Below are 13,594 nucleotides of genomic sequence, written 5' to 3'. Positions count from 1 at the left end.
ATGAGTGCCGAGCATTGACAAGATTTCCCTCACACCATGAAGGCAACATAAGTCACACCCTAAACACCAATGTCTGGAAATACAGCACACACACACACACGGGAGTTATTTTAAATATATAATTTAAATATGTTTCACGCAAAAAGTTGCAACTTATATTCAGGACATTGTTTAGTTTTACTATGATTTGCTTCGGAAAACAATCGGAAAACAAATGATCTTACTTTGTTGCCTTGAAGGTGTTCTAACGTTTCTTCTGGAGAAGCCGAGTCAACCTAACGCGATAATTTCCATGGTTGGGAAAAAATGTAATGACTTTTCTGCACGGATATATCATGGTGTGGACCAGTTGTAATAGCTGTAAAAGCGGAATGTCCCAGCGTCGGCTTGACCCCTAAATGCAGCATGAGAACACGTGTTGGAGCCTTCTGGAAAGCGACTCCCCTTTCGAGAGCGTCCGAGCCCTAGTAGCGTGGACTCCCTACCGGCGAGACTTTTTACTTGTACTTCGCTGGTTGTGCTGCGCTATGGCTGCCGTAAAAGCGCTAAACCCCAAAGCAGAGGTGGCCAGAGCCCAGGCCGCCCTGGCTGTTAACATTAGTGCCGCCCGAGGGCTGCAGGATGTGCTGAGAAGCAACCTGGGACCGAAGGGGACCATGAAAATGTGAGTGCCGCCGGAGCTCTTTGTGCAGCATGCGTGCTATGCTAACTCGCTAACGTTAGCCGTAATTCACCGGTTTAGCATTGCAACAGATAGCGGTGTGTCGCCACCAAAGTTTATGTGTCTGAAAACTGGAAACCACCCACTCTTTATTACAGAGTATCTGTCCAAAACACACTTAAATTCAATTGAGGCCTGCCATCGCTAAACGGTTAGCGGATTTTCCCGGCACTCGTTGCCCTGCCCAGTCATCGTCATGATCCGCTCTGACAGCCACAAAGCTAACGTTAGCATGCTAGTTTCAGCCGGTTAGCAGATCATGCCAGTTCAGGTTAAAGTCGTAGTACTAAGTATAACGTGCCCACAAGCTTAGCCTTAACGCTAACTAAAGATACTGATGAGCGGCTGAATAACTCAGTTACAGGTAGAGATTTGCTTGGGGATTTGTAGATGATATGAGGAAATGGATAAATAAAAGCTAACAGCCATAATCTGAGTTCTTAAGCAGGCAAACCATAATCGGGCGAAAGGTTGCATTATCGCAATAAAAGCCGCTAGTAGGTAGTGTAGGTAACAAATATTAACCCTCTTCTGTCTCTGTGGATCTGCAGGCTGGTGTCCGGTGCAGGAGACATAAAGTTGACCAAAGATGGCAACGTCCTGCTACACGAGATGGTAAGGGACATGATGAGCTGTAAAATGAGGATCTTCTGTCTGTGATCTGTCATATTAGTGCTGTACTGCCTATTCACAGAGAGTGACCACACCCTAAATGTTTGTATATGTCTCTTAAGCCTTTGTTCTCACAATAAAACAAATAACACAATGAGTTAAACAGCAGGGTGTTATCTGACTGAGCTTTAAATATCTGGATAGATGTGCTTTAGGTTTGGACTTAATTTGATTTGTCACAGTGCACATTAATAATTTGATATATTTGTTAACCATTATGACATACCCAAATTGTAAAAAAAAAAAAATTGAACGCAGAAGTCTTTACCAGCTGACCGGGGCACACAGCCTGCTATCCTCCTAATGCCATCCCAAGTACAGATTAATGGGAGGGTATCCGGTGTAAAATCTGTGCCTATTCAACCTGTAGATCTGTCTGTTGAGGGAACCCCTTTGGGAAACAAGGGAGCAGCTGGAAATACCCTTTTTTTTGCCCTTCAAAGCAGACTTAGTACATTGTAATGCAATTGAGGATTCATAATAATTAATAATGAATTAGTAGGGTTTAGCACCGCTGCCCTGAATTACCCATGAATGAGGATTTCCATAACATTTTCCCCAACCTGTTTCCCTTTCAGCAAATTCAGCACCCTACAGCATCGCTGATTGCCAAGGTTGCAACTGCACAGGATGACATCACGGGAGATGGTACCACCTCCAACGTCCTCATCATTGGCGAACTGCTGAAGCAGGCTGACCTTTACATTTCAGAGGTACAAGATAGTTCACAGTGTTTGTTTGTATTTGGGATGTCAGTCTTTCTAGTGAATGAATTGTAGATATCTTTTTTATTAACCACAACTCCCTTTTAATGTCTTGTTGCAGGGCCTTCATCCAAGAATCATTGCAGAGGGCTTTGAGGCAGCGAAAGAGAAATCTTTGGCTGTTCTTGAGGAAGTAAAAGTGACTCGGGAAATGGATAGAGAGACCCTCATTAACGTCGCACGCACCTCTCTCAGGACCAAGGTCCACGCAGAGCTGGCAGACCTGCTCACTGAGGTGAGACATGAGGGAATCGAGCACAAAGCAGTGATAGTTTTCTTAGATGTTTTTACCTTATAGCCAATTAGTTTATTACTTTGATGTTTCAAAGTTGCCACAGACCTAAGGGCTTACTTACTCTTGAACCTTTACGGCAGTCTGTAGCTTCTTGTGAGTGCACTTCTCTATTCTCCAATCTTAGCTGTCACTTATTTAGCTTGTGATCACCTTGTCTGTTTACAGGCTGTAGTAGATGCTGTGCTCGCCATCGCTAAACCCACTGAGCCCATTGACTTGTACATGGTGGAAATCATGGAGATGAAGCACAAGACCGACTGTGATACACAGTAAGTGTAAATACAGAGGTGGAGAGGGGGATAAGACAAGACTGTGCTTAACTGTGGAGTCTAAATGCTGATTTGTTATTTCTTAGGCTGATCAGGGGTCTGGTGTTGGACCACGGCGCCCGGCACCCAGACATGAAGAAGAGGGTGGAGGATGCTTACATACTGACGTGCAACGTCTCTTTGGAGTACGAGAAGACCGAGGTCAACTCTGGCTTCTTCTACAAGAGCGCTAATGAGAGGGAGAAGCTCGTGGCTGCAGAAAGGAAGTTCATCGAGGATCGCGTGCAGAAGATTATCGCCTTGAAAAACAAAGTGTGTCCCAATGGGGACAAGGGCTTTGTTGTCATTAACCAGAAGGTATGCTAGGAAAGGACGGATGTTAACATAGTTCAAAGGCTAAAGTAAAAAAAAAAAAAGAATTCTGTCAAACTCAGTTCAGTGTGGCTTGTACTACTAAAGACACAGGCCTGTAATTTGACTTTGTTTTCATATGAACACTAAGCCTTTTGTCTGAAAATGGCCCAGCCAATCTGGCTACATGCACAGCGAACACCCAAGGATGCTATCATGGCTCCCCCTGGTTTTTGTGTCTGTGCTACAGTAACTCTGATCTGTACCTCTGCATTAGGAGAGTCTCTTCCTCCCCTACATGTATTCAGCGGATCAGGATAATCTTTACATCGCTTACATTTACTGAACTAATTAGTGTAAATTGGAGTCTCAAGCATGTCTTTTTTATTTTGTGTGTCTGTGTGTGTGTGTAGGGTATTGACCCATTCTCCCTGGACGCCCTTGCTAAAGAGGGCATTGTTGGGTTGCGGAGGGCAAAGAGGAGGAACATGGAGAGGTGAGGAAAATATTTTCAGTGTTATAAATGTTGGTGGTGTTCTACAGTTGAGATGAGCAAAACATTACATTACTTCGATAAAAGTTCATAGAAGATTTTTGAATTGTTTGATTTAACATGCTGAAATGAGCTCATGCTTTATGTTGTGAAATCGGCACAGACACACCTGTACAGGTGATACTTGCAGTTCACAGCTGCTTTACACTACCAGCTGCTGTCAGTCAGTCATATAATAAGAAGCTGAATTACACTCAGTGTGTCGTTCCTGTGACAGGCTCACCCTCGCTTGTGGTGGCATCGCCATGAACTCAGTTGATGACCTCACACCTGAATGCTTGGGACATGCTGGCGTGGTTTATGAACACACACTGGTGAGACTTTTTTGGGGGGGGGTCTGTTTTTTACCTTTCAGTCCACAAAAAACTGTGAAATTTAAACTTTTTAAAATTAAAATGATATTAATGCTTCAACCTTGTTTGCAGGGAGAGGAGAAGTACACGTTCATCGAGAAGTGTGGAAACCCTCGCTCAGTTACCCTGCTGGTGAAGGGACCCAACAAACACACCCTCACACAGATCAAAGATGCTGTAAGGGACGGTCTGCGGGCAGTAAAGAACGCTATTGAAGATGGTAAGAGCTGAAGATTTCCTATATGCTCATTTTACTTTTTAAAATCCTTTTACTAAAAATTTATTAACATAATCTTTTGTTGATGATGAATATCTGCAATTTTCTTCCATCTGAGTTAATCCTACTGGATTTTCTGCTTGACCATTAGTATGGCTTATAAAATGCTACCTTTTTAACCAAATTAACACTTTTTTTTTTATGTCTGTGTGCAGACAAATCAGCTTTTTTAGAATTCTTTAAGCAGAAATTCATTCTTGAAACAACACTCTGAAGTCCTTTTAGGCTTTTTCCAAATATTGTGTGGACAAACTTTAGGTCAAAATATCCATTTTTTCTTTATGTTGATAACAAGCTGAAATTGAAGATGGTTAATTTGTCCTTGAAGGAAAACAGAGTTGGTCTCATTTGCACAGCGAACACCCAGGGATGCTAGCGTGGCTCTCCCTGGTCTCCAGTGTCTGTGCTACAGTGATTCTGATCTTATCCTCTGCATTAGGAGAGTTTAGTCTCTCCTACATGTATTCAGCTGATCAGGACAAACTCCACTAATTGTTTTAAATATTAGAGCTGGTTCCCTCCCCGAGTGGGTTAATTTATATGACATATTTGTTTGCTTTCCTAAATATCTCTTTATTTTTCTATGTCTTCAGGTAGTGTAGTCTCCGGTGCAGGTGCCTTTGAGGTTGCTGTGGCAGACGCTCTGGTAAAACACAAACCCAATGTGAAAGGCAGAGCCCAGCTGGGAGTCCAGGCGTTTGCGGATGCTCTCCTAGTCATCCCAAAGGTAAAGAATAGTTCATTTTCTCTATCATTTTTATTAACAGAAACCTTGTTTGTTTCTTGCTGCACTATTATTTGTCACCTTCTTACAATCCATCCTGTATCAAAATGTACTGATGTTTTTAAAATGCCATCTTTCTGTTCTTAGGTTCTGGCCCAGAACTCTGGCTATGACCCACAGGAGACCCTGCTGAAGCTGCAGACAGAGTACAAAGAGTCTGGACAGCTAGTTGGAGTAGACCTCAGCACAGGTGAGAACCACAGCAGCGATCAGTCAATCCTGAAGTGATTGCATTTTAAAGTTTGGAGTCAAACTCTATAATTGTTGTAGCTATGTGAAGTTATTAAATGGCAATAATTTGGCAGAATTTAAAACTTTGTTTTTTTACTTTTAACCTTTTGCTTTGCAGGGGAACCAATGGTGGCAGGAGAAGCAGGCGTGTGGGATAATTACAGTGTCAAGAAACAGCTTCTTCACTCATGGTGAGACGAAGGAATGTTTTAAATTACCCTGATGTATCGCACACGTTGGTCACTAACACAGGTCTCTGTTCACAGCACGGTGATCGCAAGCAACATCTTGTTGGTGGATGAGATCATGCGAGCTGGAATGTCTTCTCTCAAAGGTTAAAGTCACCTAAAGAAGCTGCAGCTGTTATACTCACAGGGATAGTTGTTTACCTAAAGGTTCAGTCAACGTGTTCCCGCTGTAGGCACTCTGAAGCACCCCCAGTCTGATGGACAGCCCGCTGTAAACATCCACGGCATCCATCGCAGCGCCTGTCAGAAATCATTGTCATGCTAGTCATGTTTTTTTTTTGTTTGTTTTCTTATTTTCCATGAATTTGTCAACGCCTCCCTCTAAAATGATTGGTTTATTTATGAGATTTTGTTAAAAGCACTGACCTCTGCCTCTCAGTTTTGTTTCTACCCATTAAAGGTTTTCCTGGCTCCGTAAAGATGTGGTTGTATGTCTTTGAAGAATTAATGAGTCGAACATATAAAAGGGGATATCTGTGTTTTTTCTGTTCTGAGTCCATGAATGCTTTGGAAGCTCATCAGGAAAAATGTGATCTATAATGCACAATGTTGGAGTGGAGCATAAGAAATTAAGCAACTCATCAGCCTCCATCTCCCCTTATCTTTCCCCTTAACATCCTCTTCTGTCACACTGATCCTTTGTGGTCTTCCTCTTGCACTTTTCTACTGCAGTTAAAATAAGCTCTAGTTTCTACAGAATTTTCATAACACACCAAATCAAAACACTAAAAAACTTCTGAACTTCCTGTATTCACCTGCCTGCTGACATCAAAATGAAGGCTTCACCATAAATCCATCCCAGCAAAAGACCCCAATGAATAAAACATTTTTCATCAAAAACATTGGGAAATCCCCCAGTTCTTGTAAAGTAAAACAATCTGATTAAGACATTCTAAATAAAAAGGAAATATGTTTTATAAAGTAGCAGTTCTCAAATTCACATTAAAAACAGTGAATATCAGATATATTAGTGGTTCAGTATAACAGAAGTCTAGTGGACAGTGCAGAGCATTAAAAGTGGCGTAATGTGTACATTGGGTGCTGGGCTGAAATAGCCTATTAGCACCAGAGAGCAGATGTTTCTCTGTTACACAGATGTGCTGCATGGGGAGTAAAAGATAACCTGTAGCTGATAATGAGGAGCTGAATCAGTCAGATAGGGTTGAGTACGATTTATATTACACCAGCGCAGAGCACCGGTGTTTACGTCTTACTCCTAATATTATCCAATGTAAAACTTTTCCTACAATAATGATAATAATAATAATAATATCATTATTATTATTATTATTATAAACCACAAATCTTTGAGAAAGAGGAAGTATCGCGTGAATTTGAAAAAACGGAAGGAACCAATTTTGAGGTGCAACGGTGAAATCTGTCCGATAGAAACGACTAAAAAATGAAATTGAACTTTGAGAAGTTCTCCATTTGAACGTGGTTCAATGTTTAACTTGTATATTTATGTTTAGACGTGATTTCAAACCAGTTTTAGCAAAGACGATGGTATCCTGGATGTTTGCTGTGTTTTTACTGACAGGGGCCGGTAAGAGGACTCTTTCTTTCATTTCTGAATTTAACCCAAAACAAACACATTAACACTTAAATAAATACCCATCAAGGCATGTTTGTTCCCGGCAGTCGCGGAGGAAATGATGAACATCCCGGGAGGAAAGATGTTAATGGGAACGAGTGCACCCGATGGGAGAGACGGAGAGTCTCCCTCCAAGGAGGTCGAGCTGCAGCCTTTTAAAATAGACAGATACCCCGTCACAAACGCCGATTTCAGGTAAATAAGATCCACATTAAGATGAATTAAGGCAGAACTAATGCAGTGAAGTCAATGACTTATTTCTTTGCCACAGAGACTTTGTCAGAGCCCAGAAATACAAAACTGAAGCCGAGACGTTTGGCTGGAGTTTCGTGTTTCAGGACTTTGTGTCAGAAGAGCTGAAGAGCAAAGTCACTCAGAGAATTGAGGTGCCGGGTTATTGATCTCTGATTAATAGATCAGATTACCAGCTAGATAAATGACCTTATTTCACAATTTTAAGCATACATAGTTTCCTCTTTGCAGCCTCTCAGATATGAAGATTTGCTGTTTTTATATGTCTTACATTAGTGCTGTTCATAATAATTAATAAAACCATTTGTAGGCATCATAGCATTTGTAGAGATTCTCCATAATAAAATATATAACGTAGAGCTTCTTACTGTTGTAAACAGCTTCTGACTTATTTCCTCATCTTTTCCATCAGTCTGCTCCGTGGTGGCTGCCTATAGAGCGTGTCTTTTGGAGACAGGTGAGGTGCATATTGTGAGTTTTGTGTATTACGATGTTTTCTCCAGCTTGTGTTTACACTCACTTATTACATTTTATTAGGTAAACCATGCGAGTACTGAGTCGGACCCCTTTTCCTTAAGCACTGCTTAATTCTTTGTGGCACAGATTCAAGAAGGTATTGGAAACCTTCCCTAGATATTTCGGTCCACGTTGACAGGACAGCATCACACAGCTGCTGCAGATTCATCAACTGCACATCCACGATGCAACTCTTCCACTGCGTCCACATCCCAAATGTGCTTTATCATAAATCGACACTTATCAGAGCAGACAGCATTTATCCAATCTTCCATTGTCTAACTTTTGCTTTGGTGAGCCCGATCAAATTGTAGTCTCAGTTTCAGAATTCAGAGATGCTCTTCTTCACACATTTGTTGTAACAAATGGTTGTTAGAATTACTGTTGCCTTCCTGTCAGCATTCTGCTTTGACTTCTGGTATAAACAAGGCATTTTCACACAGAGAGCTGCTGTATATTTTTCTTACACACCATTCTCTCTAAACCCTAAAATGTTTGTGCTGGAAAATCCCAGAACATCAGCAGACTGTGAAATCACCTTTCTTCCTCATTCTAATACTCAGTTCGAACTTCAGCAGGTCGTCTTGATCATGAGCCTCTGACATATGATCGGCCGATTAGATAATTATGTCAATGAGCAGGTGTACCTAACAGAGAATCTAATAAGTGTATACCTCTGGGCACGCCTACTTTTTTGCCACGCACATTGACCTTCCACTGTTTAGCCTTCAGGGCCTGGTTCGGGGATTCGAGATCGTCTGGACTTTCCGGTGGTTCAGGTGAGCTGGAATGACGCCCAGGCCTTCTGCAGCTGGAAAAGCAAGAGACTGCCCACGGAGGAGGAGTGGGAGTGGGCTGCACGTGGGGGGCTGCAAGGTATAACGTTTATTGCTTTTATAATAGAGTTTTTGACTTTCACTTCCAGCTGACTTCATTTAAGTCACACACAGTGATGTTTCTGCTCTTTTGTTATTGTCTCAACAGAGGAACCCAAAACTGCTTTTTTTTGGTAGTGTTTCAGATACAGTCAAGTCTTTGTGAGAAATCAGGAAACTAGTTTGAATAATGGACTTTTTCACAAAACTGAAATATAATTTTATTGTTCATTTAAACTCTTTCCTGACTGTTGTGCTGCAGGTCGGACCTACCCATGGGGAAACAAGTTCCAGGCCAACAGAACCAACCTGTGGCAGGTCAGCATGCTGCAGTCATGGTTAGGTCATCATTAGGTCATGGAAGGCTCTGATTAGGTTTTCACTAATATTTTTCTTTAGCCGCTGACGTGATGTTTTTATAAAAATGCATTAATAAATGGACTACTAAATACACAAATTTAAGGGTAACTGTGATTAAGGTCTCTATCCATCCAATCTAGAAGGTAACTGAATTTAAATCAATTTTATTTGGACCGTATCTGGATCTTATAGTTCTTCTACCCTGCAGAGCTGCAGAGAAAAATAAATCATTTACCCCCCGAGTGGAAGGAAAATCTAAGACTAGAGCCTGACGGATATATTGACAGGGACGATTTTATCAGCCAGTATTATTTGTTAATAAAGTAAATATATATTGTATATCTATGAATACAGAGAAAAAAACCCCTCTGTGTTTATGTAAAACAACATTTTACACTCTCAACTACGTTATACTGAGACACTTTAATTATATTGGGGTTTTTTTTAAATTGAGTGATTCTACTTATTTAGGAGATGTTTATGTTTGTTGTGTTTAACTTCATTTTTATGCGCTATAACAAAGAAATTTCCCACAAAGGGACAATATACGTTATTTGTATCTTGTCTAATTAAACTAGAAACACATGTCTAACAGGATAGAATGAAGTGCAGACATGTCATAACCTCAGGGTTGAAGGTCAGCTTCACTGTGATGGTGCAAAGTTCTGCATAGGTGCTTTTTGTTACTGAGGAACAAAACATGCGACCATATTTTAAATTTGTGTGGATCCAGAGTTGGGGAGATTAATCTTTGATGCTAAGACCAGTGTTGGTCAAGCTACTTGAAAATAGTAATTAGTTACTAATTACTGATTACTTATTTTCAAAAGTAGTTAGTTACTTTATTACTTAGTCAGGTTGTGTATCATGTTTTTAAAAAGTAACTATGTTATAAAGCAATAGACCTTTCAGCCCAATTCTATTATTCTGTCCATCATATAAAATTGAATCAAATGAAAAAGTCGGGCAGCACGGTGGCACGGTGGTTAGCACTGTTGCCGCACAGCAAGAAGGTCCTGAGTTCAATTCCACCATCAGGCCGGGGTCTTTCTGTGTGGAGTTTGCATGTTCTCCCGTGTTTGCGTGGGTTCCCTCCGGTACTCCGGCTTCCTCCCACCGTCCAAAGACATGCAGTTTGGGGATAGGTTAATTGGATAATCCAAATTGCCACTAGGTGTGAATGTGCGAGTGAATGTGAGCGTGAATGGTTGTCTGTCCCTGTGTGTTAGCCCTGCGACAGACTGGCGACCTGTCCAGGGTGTACCCGCCTCTCGCCCTATGACAGCTGGGATAGGCTCCAGCGCCCCCAGCGACCCTGAAAAGGATAAGCACAATGGATGGATGGATGGATGGATGAAAAGTCTCTTTTAAAACTTGTTTTATTAGTTTTAATCTTTTAACTTTATGCACATTGCATCAACCAAAAATTAAATTATATGCAACAGTCTGACTTGAAGAAATTTGTTTAACATTTAAACCTATTTTCTGCATATTCCAGCATATAAAATCAAATCGTTTTTTGTGTTTACACTCACTCTTTCAAATAGATGCAAGTAAAACACAGCAAAAAATAAATAAAATCAAAGATTCAGCAGCACTAAGTCCTATCGCTCTTAAGTCTATTTTCACCTGTTTAGCAGGAGTGGGGACGGTCGAGGTTTGCCCGGTGCCACAGCGGTCATGTCAGCAGGGGGATCCGGGGGTTTCTCTTTCCTGTGGCAGCGTGCTAGGTGCTTGCCCAGATTTGTAGTTTATTTTTTCGCTGTAGAAGGAAGTTTTCTTCCCACACAGAGTGTACAGCGGACGCTAATGTTTTTGTCACTTTTTACTGAATCAAACTCAAAGTAATGTCAGTACTTCCAAGCTTTAAACACTGCATGGTCGTACTCTCTCCCGCAGTCCATTTTATCCATTGTTGATCTGCACACGTCTGTTGCTGCTACGGGCGTCGCACACTCGCACGTCACTGTCATGAGACACTCTCACAAACAAAATCACGGTTTAGTGATGCAGTAACGCAGCCTGCTTATGGGAAAGTAACAGTAATCTAATTACTTTTTTTGCAATAGTAATCTCTTTACTCATTACATGAAAAAAGTAATCAGATTATGTGTTACTGCCCATCTGTGACTAAGACTCAATGAATTCTTCACTTACTGTATTGTGAGTCTGGACAGACATGGATTTAAAGTGTAATATGGTATTGTGGTAATTCTAGCTTTCGTGTATTTTAGGGATCTTTCCCAGATGGAGACACTGCAGAGGATGGATACCACGGCATCTCTCCTGTTACAGCATACCCTCCCCAGAATAGCTATGGTAATCTTGTTTTAACATACATGTTATCGGCATGATGAAAGAGCTGATTGGTAGCTAAGATGTTTAAGAGGAATATTAACTGTGCATTAAGACTTTACATTTGTGTTTTGAGCTTTTGGAAACATTTGATTTTTCTTCTCACATTTTTGTGTTGTGAACATTAACACATAATGCCAATTCTTCCTCCAGGACTGTATGACATGATGGGAAATACATGGGAGTGGACATCCACACGCTTTTCAGCAGCGAGGCCGATGTACGTGCTGCGCGGTGCCTCCTGGATCGACACAGTGGATGGTTCAGCTAATCACAAGGCTCGAATCACAACCAGGTGAGTTTCTGAGGTAAAAAAAAAAAAAAAAAGATTTTGAACTCGATCTTGAATAATGGTTACTACTGTGCGTCCTGCAGGATGGGCAACACTCCCGACTCTGCTTCTGACAACCTTGGATTCAGATGTGCTGCCAGTGATGGACAGAAGGGCAGAAAGAAAAAAGAAAAAGCAGAACTATAGCCTCAGAGGACAGCAGTGTGGATCTGAGCCAGCAGTGAACAGCCATTAATAATAAATGTGATGACTTTAAAGTTTACAACAAGATGGAAACAAAGGACTAAATAAAAATGAGAAAGAAATTCATATTAAACATGAAGTTAACTATATTTCTCCTGTGGAGAAATTCATAAAGAATAAAGGGAAATCTACCATTATGCAACATTTAATAAAAAATAGTTTTTAAAATGATGAAAAAAGAGTTTATTGCTATTTTCCCATAAACTTTTATTTACCTATAACAGTAACATCATACCAGATGCTAAATAATTACACCATGCATTTGCTGCTTCACCTTTAGAGGTCGCCACAGGAGATAATTTGCCTCCATCTCACCCTATCCCTCACATCTCTCTAAATCTATGAATCTCCCGTCTGGTCTTCCTCTTTTCTTCCTACCTGGCACCTCCATCTTCAACATTCTTTGTCCAGTATATCCACTATCCCTCTTCTGTAAATGCCCAAGCCATGTTATCCTTGCCTCTCAAACCTTTGGCTCCCAAGACACTCAACCTGAGCTCTGTACACATTTATAATCTTGTCAATTCTGGACACTTCCAACATCAATCTAAAATTCTTCAACTCTCTCCAAACTTCTTCCTTCTTTCTAGGCTGAACTGTTGAAATTCCTGGTTTTGCAACCTTGCAGCGTGAGTACTGCGAGATCATGTTTCTCCCCCGTTAGCTTCTCTTCAGTGGATCCCTGTGAATTCCTGAATTTATCCCACATTTATTCTCAAAAGACCTCATTGTACTATATAATCCCAGCGGAGCACTGCTGTTTGTGCTCCCTCTGTGCCCCTCTTTTCTCTTTCTCCTCACTGGTCACAGCACATGGCTGCCCATCTCTGAGCTGTTTCTGCTGGAGGTCTCTCCATTGTAGTCTAGTGCTTGCTCATAGTGCTAGTGCTTGATTGTCGTGTTTCTGTCTCTAATATCGTGGGGTCTTTACCTTGTGATATAAAGCTCTGTGAGATGGCTGCTGTTGTGAACTGAATGAGAACGCTTCACAGGCTTAACTAAAGAGACTTGCTTGCCCTCTGAATATATCCAGTGAAAGGAACAAGTGGGGCACTATTTGCCAGCATTGGTAGTCTTCATTCCATGTGGTGGGATGTGTCTTTTGTTGAGCGTTTTATGTGACTGGGTAGTAAATTGGTCCATTTGTTCAGTCTCGGCTTCTCTAATCCTGTCCTTGGCTTTCTGTTTACTTTCCCATAGTGAGGGTCTGACTGATTGGGCTCATTCTGCTAAACAGACCAGAAATATTTAGCAAAACTCCAGTTTGGTTAAATACAGTAACAGTGTAAAGCCAAGACCTCTGGCTTTGTGATGAAGTGTCTTAGCCCTGACCAAAGAATCAGTTTGAGTCCTGGTTATTCTAATAATCTAATGATATAAAATGGACAAACTGTTATCAAACAGCTTGTGCAGATGTTGTTTTAAGCTGCATTTCTTGAGGAGAAGAGCAAAATTAGAGGCACATGTTAGGATGTCTTGTTACCAAATTCTGAATGACTGTGCAGAAAGGTGTTTTTTTTTTAATCTTCCTGGTTAAAAACAGGCTAAATGCCTGTATTAATACCAAAGACCTGGGAGGTCTTTGAGGC

General features: G+C 41.1%; 2 protein-coding genes and 2 non-coding genes across 4 annotated transcripts; all 4 read left to right on the top strand.

The window, feature by feature from the left end:
- The first annotated feature begins 434 nt into the window (after nucleotides 1-434).
- Nucleotides 435-5,937, top strand: cct6a (chaperonin containing TCP1, subunit 6A (zeta 1)). The gene is made up of 13 exons (XM_031735990.2): nucleotides 435-664; nucleotides 1,273-1,336; nucleotides 1,972-2,106; nucleotides 2,219-2,392; nucleotides 2,618-2,721; nucleotides 2,808-3,078; nucleotides 3,486-3,568; nucleotides 3,843-3,939; nucleotides 4,051-4,198; nucleotides 4,849-4,982; nucleotides 5,127-5,229; nucleotides 5,389-5,461; nucleotides 5,537-5,937. Exons 1-13 carry the CDS (start codon nucleotides 528-530, stop codon nucleotides 5,607-5,609), a joined length of 1,596 nt encoding a protein of 531 aa, XP_031591850.1. The 5' UTR covers nucleotides 435-527; the 3' UTR covers nucleotides 5,610-5,937.
- Nucleotides 3,260-3,395, top strand: LOC116317308. Its single transcript, XR_004199242.2, has one exon. It is a non-coding gene; the product is annotated as a small nucleolar RNA SNORA22 (small nucleolar RNA).
- On the top strand, nucleotides 4,604-4,739 carry LOC116317309. The gene has a single exon (XR_004199243.1). It is a non-coding gene; the product is annotated as a small nucleolar RNA SNORA22 (small nucleolar RNA).
- Nucleotides 5,938-6,857: 920 nt separating the features above from the next.
- On the top strand, nucleotides 6,858-12,176 carry sumf2 (sulfatase modifying factor 2). Its single transcript, XM_031736021.2, has 9 exons — nucleotides 6,858-7,064; nucleotides 7,160-7,307; nucleotides 7,384-7,498; nucleotides 7,777-7,821; nucleotides 8,606-8,756; nucleotides 9,018-9,073; nucleotides 11,350-11,434; nucleotides 11,624-11,765; nucleotides 11,846-12,176. The coding sequence occupies exons 1-9, from the start codon at nucleotides 6,983-6,985 to the stop codon at nucleotides 11,946-11,948; spliced, it is 927 nt and encodes a 308-aa protein (XP_031591881.2). The 5' UTR covers nucleotides 6,858-6,982; the 3' UTR covers nucleotides 11,949-12,176.
- The last annotated feature ends 1,418 nt before the right edge of the window (nucleotides 12,177-13,594 follow it).

Source organism: Oreochromis aureus, linkage group 10, assembly GCF_013358895.1.
Source record: "Oreochromis aureus strain Israel breed Guangdong linkage group 10, ZZ_aureus, whole genome shotgun sequence".
Classification (NCBI taxonomy): domain Eukaryota; kingdom Metazoa; phylum Chordata; class Actinopteri; order Cichliformes; family Cichlidae; genus Oreochromis; species Oreochromis aureus.
The sequence above is the reverse complement of the archived record's forward strand: the minus strand, read 5'-3'. Positions and strand labels throughout refer to the sequence as shown.

Coding starts and splice junctions, on each gene's coding strand:
- sumf2 (XM_031736021.2), top strand. CDS start 6,983: ATGTTTAGACGTGATTTCAAACCAGTTTTAGCAAAGACGATGGTATCC. Junction 7,499..7,776: donor AAGTCACTCAGAGAATTGAG/GTGCCGGGTTAT, acceptor CTTTTCCATCAG/TCTGCTCCGTGGTGGCTGCC. Junction 8,757..9,017: donor TGCACGTGGGGGGCTGCAAG/GTATAACGTTTA, acceptor GTTGTGCTGCAG/GTCGGACCTACCCATGGGGA.
- cct6a (XM_031735990.2), top strand. CDS start 528: ATGGCTGCCGTAAAAGCGCTAAACCCCAAAGCAGAGGTGGCCAGAGCC. Junction 3,079..3,485: donor TTGTTGTCATTAACCAGAAG/GTATGCTAGGAA, acceptor GTGTGTGTGTAG/GGTATTGACCCATTCTCCCT. Junction 3,569..3,842: donor AAGAGGAGGAACATGGAGAG/GTGAGGAAAATA, acceptor TTCCTGTGACAG/GCTCACCCTCGCTTGTGGTG.